Source organism: Pomacea canaliculata, linkage group LG9 (genome assembly GCF_003073045.1).
Source record: "Pomacea canaliculata isolate SZHN2017 linkage group LG9, ASM307304v1, whole genome shotgun sequence".
Classification (NCBI taxonomy): Eukaryota; Metazoa; Mollusca; class Gastropoda; order Architaenioglossa; family Ampullariidae; genus Pomacea; species Pomacea canaliculata.
In genome coordinates this window covers 6679676-6693899 of record NC_037598.1, presented here as the reverse complement: position 1 = coordinate 6693899, position 14224 = coordinate 6679676, and the positions used below count along the sequence as shown (strand labels likewise).

General features: G+C 39.0%; 1 protein-coding gene across 1 annotated transcript in view; it reads left to right on the top strand.

Annotated features, from left to right (window-relative positions):
- The first annotated feature begins 273 nt into the window (after positions 1-273).
- Positions 274-14224, top strand: part of LOC112571965 (calcium/calmodulin-dependent protein kinase type 1-like) — a 45230-nt gene continuing 31279 nt past the window's right edge. The window contains exons 1-2 of the mRNA XM_025251410.1: positions 274-477; positions 10116-10250. Coding sequence (XP_025107195.1) covers positions 383-477; positions 10116-10250 — 230 coding nt within the window. The 5' untranslated portion in view covers positions 274-382. The remainder of the gene's footprint in view (positions 478-10115; positions 10251-14224) is intronic.

The window sequence follows — 14224 nt, the reverse complement described above, 5'->3', positions numbered from 1 at the left end:
TTTATTGCTGCTCCAACAAGTATAGAATAAAGTGCTGACTGTTCAGGCGTTGACGCATGACGGTGATATATCGATTTTCAGTTTCGTAATCAGGCGAGAAACGAAAATAAGATATCCTGCATAATCCACATCCGAATCATATATATATATCACTCTACAAGAATGACACTTCAAAACCAGTCATCGTTACCATAGCATTGCATCAACAACAGGGTGGTTGTTTTTTCTTCACTGCCGCTCTACCCACAATTACATATGCAAACACGAGCGCGCCTCCTGGTGGCTGTCACGTGACCGCCTCTGAATGGTGAAGTGTTATTATCTGGGTGTGAGGAGCATCTGATGTTATCGTCATCGACGACTTCCTCTTGTCGTTCAGACCATGCCGTTGTTTGGCAAAAAACACGAATCGGATAAGAAACACACAAAGGACGGCGATATACGAAAAAAGTATGAGTTCAAGGATACACTGGGAACGTAAGTTGGTCTTTTTCAGCTTTCTCTTTCTCCTGTAGCCACAACGTGAAGGCATGGAGTCTCAGCCATGGTTTCGCATTTGCTTGTTCACACGTATTAGCACCCAAGCACTAGTTTAGTGGATGCTGATTCGTGGTCATTATTTTCTAATTATCATGATCAAAGAAATGTTCATTTCGGAGGGGCCTCATTGTGTATCAGAACTGTATCCTCTACAGCCCTTATGAAAATTGAGCTGTAGCAGACGAGCTTTAGAAAGTGTCGTCTGCGCAGCTTTAGTGTATCGTGAACTGTATCTGCCGGTGTGTGTTCGTAGCTTTCGCGGCTGTTTGCAAGTTTCAAGCTTAGCTTTCTTCTTAGATATTCATAAACACTGTGTCCCCCTTGTGTTCTGTTATTTAAAAGTCGAACAGGATGCAACAATATAATATATCCGTTCACAACTCACATTTTATTTCCCTCCCTTTTAAATCGAGAATGTCGATAACAAGTTGAGGTTTCCACATTAAACGAAACACGATCTGCATAAGATCCTGTTTGTGGCCACTCTAACCACTGCTATAAACTGAACCGTATTAAATGCAGAAAATTGTATGTGACCTTGAGAGATAAACGAGAACGTGAAACTGTCAGCAAGTGTCAGATTATTCAGCAAAGTATAGTATTTCCCACAACTTCTATTATCATTTATGAATTACAAAATTAAATAAGAGCGGTTGTATTAGCTTCTGTGTAATTTGAAATAGCTTTCGTGAACGTATTAATAGGAAAGGTTCTTCCCTCATTTCCTTGCCTAGCAGGATCTATTAAGTATCTGTCCCAGTTTAAGGTTAATACATCCTCAACAGATTACATGAATTGTCACACTGCTACCAATTAGAGAACTATTTTAAAGTGTTGTATAATGCTGCTGTTTTTCCATGTTCAATATTTAACACTTCTCTTTTTTTTAACTTAAAGCAGGTATTGATGAAAATGTTTTTCTTTATTGGCTGCATAATAAGTTGATTGTAGTAGCAGAAATCTGTGAACAAGACTGGTGAAAAAATATCAGTGATTCAGAGCTGTACTAAACTGGTGTAAATTAATGTTTCATATCTCTAAACTGTTTAGTAAAAGCTACACACTGTTAGCAACAGTCACATCAAAGGTGTTGTTAGCTTTGTTGAATATTAGTGATAATGCATAACACATTCAGAAATCTCATGTTTCATTCATTTGAATGTTGCATATAAAGTAATTTTAATATATTTTAGATGCAGTGAATGTTGCTGTACCAAAAATAAAATTGTAACAAAACTACAAGGTTAGTTTAAGAAGAATTTCTTAAAAGAATTTATAGCCTATTGTATATCATCAGAGTTTTTGTATATTGCCACCATTAAAAATCTGGAAAATTATTAACAATTTAAAGTGTAAATTAGAAAAATTCCTTCTGCTGTCTAGATGTTGATTAAGGCACTACATTTAGCAGCAGTTTGTTTTTGGTAATATATGATTCACAATATATCCATTGTATTGTAATCATAACTGGACCAAATTCAGTTGTGTAGAATTAAGGAAGAAACATAGCAAGGCATTTGGGATATTTTCCAAACTGTACTTTTTAATTTAACAATATGTATTATTGTCTATATGTTTGGTTATTGAATATTAGCATCAACGTGGAAATAGCTCTTGTTTTGTCACAGGGTCCATTTTTGAAAGCAAAAGAAATGAAGTTCAGTAAGTTTTATGTGATTATTCCCTAGTGCATGAATTGAACAAACTCTGTGCATTAATGCACGCTGCACTAGCTCTTGGATGCCTTGCAGATTGTTGCATGATTTGGCTTGTTCAAACAGTCTACAAATGGGAATCTGGTATCGACCAGGTCAGGCCAGGCCTTGTCTCCCAGAGCAGAGCAGATTTGGAAGAGGGACAGTAGTGGTTGAGTCCTTGGCAGACATCATTATTAGTGTCAGCACCTGTCAAGAGGCACATACCCAACCAGTGTGGAACTGTCATTTGATGGTCTAGAAATGGCCCTAAAGGGGATAAGATAATCACCTGTTCTGTGTATAGTTGGAGAAGGGTCGTTGATAGTGAAAATACAGTGTGTTTTGTCTCAAAACTACGATAGGCAGTGTATGACATATTTATCAAAAAGCCTATTGTTTCAATGAGAATTAAGTGTAAAGTATTCCTTATTATGAACAGACCCAGTTCTAGTGTGCATCACTTAAATTTCAAACCTAAAAGAAAGGTTATCTTGGTAGCTCATTAAGTACTGTGCATTTTCTTCAGTTTGAACTTAGTACTACATGTACTTTTGATATCTCCAAATTTGTTGCTGTTTTTAGACTTCTGATGATATATGTGATCTTGTCACTTATACTGTGTTATATTTCATTATAGTAGAGGTTTTGTGCCATTGGCATTAGTGTACGTCTTTTCACACATGCTCTATATTTCTTTCTTGCACACACATACAGAGAGAGAGAGACATGTCTTGCCATCATTTTGGCCTCCAGTACAGATGCTTCATAAGTTGCTTAGCGTTGCAACTTATGAAAACATGCAGATCCTTTTAAATCCACATCAGTACCATGCGTTCTTCTCACTGTGGAAATCTGTTTAGTTGAGACTTGAGATGCATTGATGGAGATAAGAATAAGAGTGGATGAGTACTGACATAGAATGATGAAAAAGCTAGAAGAAAAAGAACAGCAGGTAACTAATCAATTTTAGTTTTGTCCCAAAACTTTCTCAAGGCTGTTTTGTTCTGACATGGCTAAGATTTCCTGATTTGGCCTGCTGCTTCCTCTAATTTTGTTAAGATACCCAGAACATTGGGTTAAAAAAAAGTAGAGGCGGTCACCTAACTTTTTTTTTAGGGGGGGGGGGTCGTTGGGGGGTTAGGTGTTAGAGATGCAGTTTCTGAGGGCCAACTTTTTTTGAGGGAGGTTCCTGTCTTCTCTCCTTCCATCAAAGTCTTACCTTCCTTTAGACTTAGTGGAGTCAAGTACCCATTCCAGACAGCTGTGCAGACTAGGGGAAGGTTGCTGTGCCACATGGGTAATGAACATGTATACCTCCTAGTTTTGATGCAAGTGTTCTCACTACATAGAAGTAAGCTTCCCCATACACAATGCTTACCAGATTCATGCTGACTTACTAGTGTATTCATTTGCCACAAAATAAAATCCTTTCTATCAGATTTTTTTTTTACTCTATTTGATAGTTGTTTTGGTGGTTATTTTTTGGAAGAAGGTGGTGAGAAGAATATTGAAGGGTAAAACTGTCCTTGTCTATCACAAGTCCCTGTATGAAGATAGTTCATCTATGATTTTGTGATTCCACGGAGCTATTTCGCTAGCAGCTGTCTAGTAATTTTTTAACCTAAAATCTGTTGCCCAACATAAGAACAGAATTGTGGTAGTAAATTTTCCCTTTATGATTATATAACTTTTTTCCTTTTGCTTTAAATACCCACAACCATAGGGAATACAGTGTTTGCTTCATGCATTGTGTTGAATTTTTGGGAAGTCTGATTTGAAGTTTTTGTTTCAAAAGAGAGGTTAAACTTTAGTCATCAATACACTGAGGAACTAGTGTTCTTTTGGTTCATGTGGGACTATGTAGATTAAGCTAATACTATTAACACGTGATCTACATTGATGTGTACTTTTTCTGCAAGTGGTTAATAAGTTTTCCTAAGGGTCCAACTGACAGTTTTAATCAAGAGTCAGAAAACACATTGCATCTAATGGAAGCAAAGCACGATGTAAGTGATGTATTATCCAATATTTTCATTAACAAATTTCCAGTATATGAAACCTATAAGTCGTGACAACATTAGTACGAAGATGGACCAATTGCAGTAATGACTGGTGATAGGTGATTTTATTGGTGGACTTGGTACTATAACATCAAATATGTCCTTCTTTCCTTTGTTAGCCAAAAGGTGTTTGTTAAATGATGCTTATTCTGTCTTGGGTACTTAATGAAGTTATACTCCTCTTTCACTGGAGATATGTTCTTGCTCCACTGCTTATAAACAAAAGCAGCAAAAAGTCATGGTGCTAAATAGTGTATCACAGATGGTGATAAATGTTGTCTGCAGTACCTTGTGACTTGTGATAAAGGCACTATAGAAAAGGATGTTGTAGACTAATTTTGCTGAAACGATACAAAATATAGCAACAAAGCATATGATGCTGTATGGGTGGTAGAAAAAGGTCTGCACACACACAATTCAGTGAACTTATTTCGACCTGTGCTAATTTAAACAAAATGTTTATGCAAATTATGACCTTTTTGGGTGGAATTTCCTCCCCCTCCATTTTCAAACCATGAATACTCAAAAACTTTGTGAAGTTCTCGCATTTGGAGTTATGAAGTAGGACTGTGCATGTAATTAACCTGAGATTGTTTTTTATTCATCTGCATAATCTGGAAAGTCTGTATTTGTGAATAATTAACATAAATCATGAATCACCAATACTTTTTTTCATCTTACTTTTTACCCCGGAGTAAATGAGGGATTTTATGTAGCTATCCATGTTCACAAATTTGTAAAGATTCAATGTCAGACTACAAGTTGGGAATCTATGGAGGCTAATAGCCAAGTGGCATCCAAACTTGGAGGTGCGCCAGTTCAATGCCCATGTGGCACAGCAAATTTCCCCTAGTCGACCAAGATGCTTAGTAAGTTAACAAGTCTTTTGGGGGCTGGGTAAGTTAAGGCAGCGAGGAAGAGAAGATAGGCACTGCCCTTCTTAAAAAGCTGACTTTCCAGCGACAAAGAACTACTCATCTCTCTTACCTTACATATTAGGAAATGCTAGTAGATGTTAAGGCCTGTCCAAGCTCCTTTTGCTTTTTACACTGAAAACTGTTGGTAAAATTATAGTTGATACACTACACTAAACACTACCTCAGAATACTTGCATTTTCTAAGACCAATCTTAAACCAGCCATGTTTCTAGCAGACCATTGGAACATGATATTTTTGGGGGGTGGGTGGGGTGATCATATATACTATGAGGGCAAGACATCAACAACAACAAATGAGACTGGTTTTGCAAAGATGAACAATAACACCTTTCCAAATTCGGAGCATTTCTATCAGCTTGCAACTGGTGAGAGCGCAGACTTTTTTAGATCTTCTCTGGCAAACATACATTTGCTTGCAATCAACTCGAAAATTCGGGCAGATGTCAACTTCCACCTTTTGTTTGTACAGTAAGAGTCGCAGAGGCAGAACATAAGGCACCCATAAGTACGGCAATATATACACGTACATGTCGATATTGCGTACAGCCAGGGGACGGAACTCTTGTGGCATGGAGTCGAATGCTGGCAAGGCGTGGTTGCGGATTTTTGTAGTCGTTATAACAGCAGCAGCAATGCGGCGACTCATCCTCGCAGAATTCGCCTAGAATCCTGGCAGTAAACAGAGGCGTGCTTGTGTATATAGTTGTCGCATTCTTGGTAGTGTAATTCTGCGTATTGTGCAGTTGTAGCAAGCTTAGTTCACTATTGGGCGTTGCTCAGGACGATAAAGACAGCTGGAGGTGTGTGTGTGTGGTGGTGAAGCAGGGGGGAGTCAGTCTGTCCCCTTTTTTTCTGTCTCTCTCTCCTACACTTTTACCATCCTCTTTTAGGCTTTCTCTCTCTCCATCCCGGTCTTTTTTTTCTCCTCTTTTTTTCTTTTTCTTGGTGGATTAAATCGGTAGTTTAGTAGATATATTAAAATTTAGGATGCTAGTATCCATAGCAGTTTGCAAAATATGTGCGCATGTCTGTACCCGTAGAATGTGCAATGTGTCTTGCGTGACTTTATATTTAAATGTGTATGAGCATGCCTTATTGTGTGTACACGAGAGTGAGAGATGGGGGATATGAAACGTTGGGCTTTAGATGATAATTTCTGTTTATGAAGGGTTTGACAAAGGAGTTTATAGAGAACGTTCTGCTGCGACGACTGATGTAGTGTTGCCGTTCACTTTTTTCTTTCCTCACCCCTACCTACATCCCGTTAGAATGCCGCTGATTTCAAACCATTCTTAGTCACCCAAGATAAGTATGAAATGCACAGTGCAAACCCCTAATCTCATACTGTTATGGATTATTGATCTGCTCCCAGCTAGTAAGGTTACCACTACCTACTCAGCCAGTGATACTGCTCGCGGCTGCTGAACATCATCGTCTTGAGTATTCGACAAATACTTTTGGGGGGGATACTTTAACCCATCACACATTCCTACCTCCTTATTGATTTCGTGGAGGTGGCGTCATATGCCTATAAAAATAATAGCTTTGGTTTTTCGTGAAGTTCGGTGTGCTGTAATACTGACAATATACATGGCAATACTGACAGTATACATGAAATTATGGATATCGTCGAAGGAGTGTAGCCATGAGCAGTTGGTGAAAAGGAACAAGTTGCATGACACTGGGCATCGCACTGTCGTCTGGAAACTGTTACTTTCCCGATTTGTCCCATTAAGTTTTTGAGTTTTTGGGTTGTTTTTTTTTAAGTCTGCCTAGTCATTTTTATTTTTCATTTTAAAGGAAGATGTTAAATCAGGGAAGCTAAGTGGTGAAAATAGAGGATTGCCGTTCATTCTACCCACGGCCACTGGGTTGTGTGATTTTTTTTTTCTGTTGCTACTCAGGGTTGTCTGAGGTAACAGGATTCTGTAGGTACCGATCGAAGGCTTGCCAGTCTTTGAAACTGTATGTCCAGCTCGAATCTCCCAACGCTTTGCTTACCTTACACGTGCTAGTAACGCAGCCAACCTCAATTTTCCACATCCTCTGTTGTGTATGTGCTCTTTCTTTTTTTCTCTCCCGCATCTCTCTCTCTCTCAAATAATTTATTTTGACAGTTTTCCATATAGCTGAAAAATTTGGTCATTTGTTACTGCTTTCTTGGTTTCTTTTTAAAGAGAGATACACAGGCAATCCTTTTTGGAAGTCGTTAAAATTTTTGGTTTCACCTCAGAGCGTTCTTTCTCTTCGTGTCTATGTGGTCTCGTTGATCGTACACCACTTGTACAGCGAGGCGTTCCCAAGTAAGCGCTATTCGAGGGAATGAAAGAGAACCCTCAGTATTTAGAGATGGTTTCAGAAAGAATTCCTTTGATTTTTTATGTAGTTTTTATAACCTTCTTGCTACCTTACATTTATTACCTCTCTTATCATAATAACCCTTCAACGTAATTGCTTTGAACTCGGGGATACTTGAGGTCTCATTTATACAAATTCCTCCGTACAAAAGGAACCATTGCATCGCATCAGAGACCTTATACCCTCTCTGATGGCATACAAGGTGCTTTCTCAAAGATATGACTGAATTGTTCGGTTTTAACCACAGTTTTTTTTCAGCGTTAATGTGTAACGTACATGTAAAGAAAATTTGTTTTTATAAAGAGTGGTTTTTGACTGTAGTGTCAAAACTTCAGCAGAGAATTTAAACAGCTTAAAACTGTTGGGTTTCAGGCAATTCAGGCTAGCTACATATTATCAATTCATTTGCACCGGTCAAAGTACAATGGTTTTAAGCAGTGCAAAGTGTTCCTTGCACACGCAATGTGATGTGCACCATACCTAATCTTGTACAAGCCGAGACAGACTGACATTTTTTCAGACTTTCAAACCGTTTCCCAAGTTGGAAACTTAATAAAAGCCGGCTATCATCTGTGTTTCGGGACTTTCCGTTACTGTGCTGATTGCTCACAAAAGTACAGGTTCAGTCTGGAAGCACTCTCTGTAAATAGTTTTTCAGCAGTCATCTATTAACTAGAAACGGCAAAGTTTTTCAGTCTTAACAAATGTCCATGGGAATGGTGCAGCGTTCCCTTCTTACTGTGCTATGTTTGTCTCTTCGAACCAAATATTTAGCTTTATTGTGCCAGTCTTTAATTTGTCGAGTTGATACATTAAAAAAAAAAAAAATAAATTCATGCGTCTGTTCTGCTTTCTCAGCCGATAAAAAGTTTTTTTTCTGCTTTCTAGTGGTAACCCCCTTTTTTTCACGCTGTCGTGTGCTAACAAAACATTAGGGCACCGTAGTCCGGCTTAAAACACCATTATCTTGCAACAAATACAGCCAGCAACTTTAAAATCGCGTTCGGCAGTTTGGCATTGCCTGATTACTAGTTTCTAATAAAGAGACGTTAACAAATGTTGTCTACGTGTGCTAAGTGAAGCAGCAGCGTGCCTTCGGTTTTTTGGTTTGTTTTGTTTTTTTTTTTGTTGTTGTTGTTTTGTTTTGTTGTTAACATCAGCCAAGGATATTGTTTAAAATTGTCGCCACAGCACAGAAGCTCAGCATTTCCTGATTACTGTTTGATGACGAGAAAGGGTGTAGAGTGTAGACTAAAGTTGCCCTCGTATGCTCAAGTCGGGCAGCCCGTGCCTTCAGAAGTTTTGATCAACTAGTAGATAAGAGAACTTTGCCGCTTGAAAGGGAAGTTCTTGACGGTGCGTGCTTACTGGGCTTTTGTCAATCCGATCAATGTAGCTGCCCTTTAGGGGAGCATTATGTGGGCTTCTTGTTAACGAGACGAAAATCGCAGCTGTTTGGGAAACATTGTGTGTTTCTTGTCAGGCTACTTGATTCTTTTCGAAATGGTCTTTGCAACCCAGCAGCCGCTGTTCTTTTAAAATCTTTGAAGGCAGTGATCGACAAAAGGATTGGAAAATATTAACGTCTGAGAACTGCTTTGAGCAAAACATCAGAGACAAAGCAGGAGGGCTACCTCGTCTTGTTTATCCCAAAGAGTCTGCCGGCGTGCTCCACTCTGAGTGAGAGAGACACGCGCTGCTTTGATCAGCTGTATGCTGAGTGGGTGTACCGAAGCGATAAAGGCAAACTTAACACTTTTTCGTTTCCCTCCCTCTATCGTTATTATTATTCCTCGTGAAGAGCTTTATTGTGCTAGAAAACAAAATCCATGTGTTATAATGTGTTTTTGTAGACGCTTTGAGTCCTTTGTTGTTGGTTCCATGCATACATATTATCTCAACTATATTCTGAGCTTAGCATACCCCATTCCAAAGCACTGGCTTATATCCACATATTTCTTAGTCGCAGTGATTCTCCTGCTGTTCATGTTCACGAAAAACTGGCTACCAGCGCGCAGACAACACGCCGACGCACACGATCTGTCGAATTAACATTACACACACATATATTAAAAAAGATTGAAAAGTGTGCGGACGTATCTTAAGTTAGAATAACTATATGACAAAATGTTGATCTTAAAATGATAATGGGTGAGAGTATTTGAGAATTACCCCAGCTTAATGGCCTCCGTTCTAAACCTAAAGCCAGCATTGGGAATGTTTAAACAGAGAATATTGCGCTAACAGACCACAAAAATTTAATTAGTCGGATAATTTTCTAATTTAAGGAATGTTTGTGAAAGCCTGGTGAAAGGGGAGATAGAATAGTGTCGTGTTATTTTCAGCTGCTTTCTTACGTTTATTTGAGTTTACAGTAGACGTGTTGGGTTTCAATCTCACATAACGACTTTTATTTCATCGTCAGCAGCAAATTCTAATTATTTCAACAGATGCAAAGGCCATTTTGTTGTAAATCACAGTTGCACGTGTGATGAAGTTGTGTCACTTGCTTTGTGTTTCAGGGGTGCTTTCTCTGAAGTAGTTCTTGCGGAAGACAAACAGGAGCGCGGAAAGTACTGCGCCATCAAATGCATCGACCGACACGGGCTTCGAGGAAAAGAGGAGGCGCTGGACAATGAAATATCAGTATTACGAAGGTAACCACAGTTTTAATTAGCACTGTATAGCAAAGACAGACGGTATATATTTCAAAGGTTTTTAAGGAACTGTTTTGAAGAAAAAAGTTTCAAAGTTGTGAATTTTTACAAGTTTTACAAATTATTATGCTAGGTTCTAAATGAAGAAACGTGCCTGTGAATACCTTCTGCTATGGCAGCTATGCATTTGTGCACTAATATTATCAGCTCACGCGAATTTATAGCAAGATGCAGACGCAGAATTAACAGCATTGCACAGAGCGATGATATGCGAAGTAATGAAACTGTCAATAGACCGCCGCGGTCGACGGCAAACGCATAATTCGGGAATGGAAGCGTCAGTTGGCTCCGATGTATAATAGCCTGTTCACTTTCGGCATGTTCCACCTGTTCGGTGATTGGGGAAGAAAATGATTTAGGCATCATCTCGAGTATTGGTATAGGTTTTTGCGTAACCAGTGCGGTTCAAATAAGTAGCTACTGTTAGGAAGCAGCCTTAGTTTCCATGATTAAAAATATTTGCTTACAAAGTTGTAGAAAGGTCTTTTTCTGTCATTCTTTCTCGCAGCACCCACGAAGAGGAACAGAGAATCAAGTAAACAAGCAGAGACATAGTTCAGTTAAATGACATCTTTTCATTTAAAGTCCGGCGCTTACCCTCTAAATTCGTAAATTTCCGTTTTCAATTCTTTTCATGTATCTGATTATATGCTGTATTGTACCTATATTGTATGCTGATTATTCCTGACATTTGAACCTGGATTTTTCTAAGACTACATGAGCGAGTATTTTTATTTCGTTTACAAATTAATTTACTCTTTGAGTAACGTTGGGTAAGGGATTTTTAGGATTTTATCGCGATGCTGTGGGGCTATCTGATATGAGATTCCTTCGGTACTGTTTGAGTAGTGATTACGAAGTGGTAGTAGTCTTCATCTCTATAATATGTGTGAAATTTCGTTGAGTCACTGTCGTGATGACATTATGCAGAGTCATGGCTTTCCAAACAAGTGACCTTTCTTCGAGTTCCCAGCACTTTGCATCGGCAGCATTTCACAGAATTCATTCTGTTATGACATTCCCAGTGCTAGTGTGTGTGTGTGAGAGAGAGAGAGACACCATTGTGTGTGTGTGCACCATCAGCTTTATTGCAGTATACTTATTTTAATATACATCACTTTCAGAGTGTTTTTAGTCATTTATTCTCGCCCCACCGCCGCCATTTTTTTGTTGACTTCAGACGGTGAGTTCTTTAGACAATCAGAGAAGTGTTTTGTCGTGCGTCCGTGCGGTTTTATTGCAGAAAGCGCAATCTGTTGCTAAGTCTGGTGTGAAGCACAAGATTTCGATTTGACCTTAAGCTGATTCTTCTGTTTGAACCGATGGTAGTCGTGGAGACAGCTGTAGCTATGCGTGTGAGGTGAAGCATGTGAAGACTTCGCGGGAAGCCATGACCATGTTCCTGGTGTCATCATTGATTTCATTTTATGATGCATGGCCCCATGGGAAGCATTGTGAAATACAACAAGCATATCATTGAAAAATGATCAAATTGAAATTTTCTTTTTTTTTCAAATTTGAGGGATGGTTGTTTGAAGAGATACATATGATAAGCATTCTTACTTACGTCTACTTGCCCACCCACACACAGACCTAACATTCATAGCAACCCTACATGAGATCTTAAACTACTGATTCGAGAAGTCTGTATGTGATTGTGGGTGTATTGCATATACAGTCTTTATAGGACATATGTACTTCATGTTTCACAACGGGTAACTTGGCTGCATTCTTTAAGTAAAACACAGTCTTTGGTTTCTTGTGAAAACAGATGCTCGCGCTTTTTAAAATAATACTAGGAGCATTCTAAGTTGCTGCTCTAGGCGTCTTCATTCTGCTCATGTCTGACAGGTTTTATCAATAAATCGATCTTCCGACGGAAGGAAACAAGTCTTGCTACAGTGAGAAATGTTAATGATAAGTTATTTCAGTCATGTGGATTGAAACCTTTCAAAGTCTGAAAATATATTTCTTGGCAGCACGATACAAAATTATGAGGTTTTGGAATCGTGATCGTTCGTGTGAATGATCAAGATTTAGGATGGGTCGTCGCTTCACCAGAATCATAGCAGAAATCAATTGAAAGATGCAGTTTAACTCTTTCACGTTTTCTGTTGAAAGGTATCTTTGGTATCTTGCTCGATTCTTGTTTCTTCAGATTGTCATGCAGCATGAACTTGTTAGTGTTGATAGGCGCTGTTCTGCCTTTATGGCATTTGTCTCGTTTTTCGTGTGTGTGTGTGTACACATCTGTTACAGTCTGTTATTATTTTTTAAATATTTTTAATCATTTGAAATATTGTGTATGCATTCGTTAACAGTGGCGGGAATATATCTTTTGCCACATTTAGTTCGTTTATCATCCTGTCATTTAAATCATTTGAAAATGTGGAGATTTGTCAAAGTAACTTGTTACATTTATGTATAAAATGATCATGCCTAAATGATATTACCGAAAGGTGGTTTATTGTGCTTTGCGACACAATAAATCCTTTCTAATCAATAATCAATAGTCTGCAGTAGTAAATAAACTAAAAATCTGTTCCTTTTTCAAATTTTTATTTTATTATTTTTCATTAATATCAAAACCATATAACTGACTTGCAATCTGTTCAGTGATACCGATAAAATGAGGGCAGATGCAAGAAGCAGAAAAATTCACGCTGAGAATTATGAATGTTTCAGAGCGGGGATGTTTTGTACAGTCAGACGTAATAAAATGTTGCTGCTGTATTATTTTTCACCCTCCCAACCGTTCCTTCGTTGACATGTTGACGGCTTTATTGTAACCAGTGCTAAATCATGTAGCGCTGTCAAGATGTGCTCTATAGAACTGACATTGGGTTCCGATGACTCATTCTACAAAAGTCAATTTTCTGGACATTCGATACAGAAATAGATGATTCTGACAGGGGGAGGGGTATTTGTTTTTTTGTTTTTTTAGAGTTTCGTTCTGTTGGCTTGTTTCACTTCTCTCCAAGTTGGCCCTATGGCGTTGGCCGCCTGCAGCGTGGAAATAGGCGTATATGTTTGTAGAAGTTTTAAAGCGGTTGGAGACGAGAACGGTGATGGAACAGCTGATTTATGTTGTCTCAAAAGGTTACTTGTGATAGGCTTCTGTGACCCCCTTCCTCTAGCTCTGTCTACAGCGATTATGCTTATGGGCATGTTTGATAAACTGTGCGCTCTCCGTCCTGACGTGGGTTCGGGGTTGGCAGATAGAAAATCCCAGGATGCCAAGCTGAAAACGTATCCATTGAGCCGGCAAACTTGATTGCTTGTGCTTTGTGGCTTTGATGGATTCTGTTGGCTTCCGCCTTCTGTACGGCTAGACAGCGCGGTTTCGTGTGTGTATATGTGTGTGTGCGCGCGCGAGTGCGAGTCTGAGAGAAAGGAGATGAGAGAAAAATAGAGGGCTCAAGAGAGACTTGCCATTGTCAGTCAAATAAAAGTGATCTTCCATGTAGGTAGTATTTCAGCCGCAAAACCGCTACCGTGTGTTCCCTTCTCCACAGAGCTTAAGACCTCCGCATCAAGATGGAATCCTTTGCCTTCACCTTCAACGGAGCTACTCGCTTTGATTTCGGTTTCATTCGTGAAGAATCCGATTCCGTTGCCTAGGTGTAAAAATTCTAACCGCGACGGCTGACGTGTTCCATCATTCCGGTATTTTAGCATAGACGTCACCTTAACGGTTAAAATATCACGACATTTTGAATTCCAGCGTTTCCGTCGTCATGGCGCTGGTATTATAATCGGTTTCATCCCTCCCCACATTTCATCCTTACTCAGGTTTCAAGTATTGCGCCATCCTGCTTCCCCGGTATTTCCGTCACTTCAGTCGTTCGAACTTGTTTTATTCCTAAATATGTCTATTCATTCTTGAATTTGTCATGTCTCTTGAAGGCTTTAAA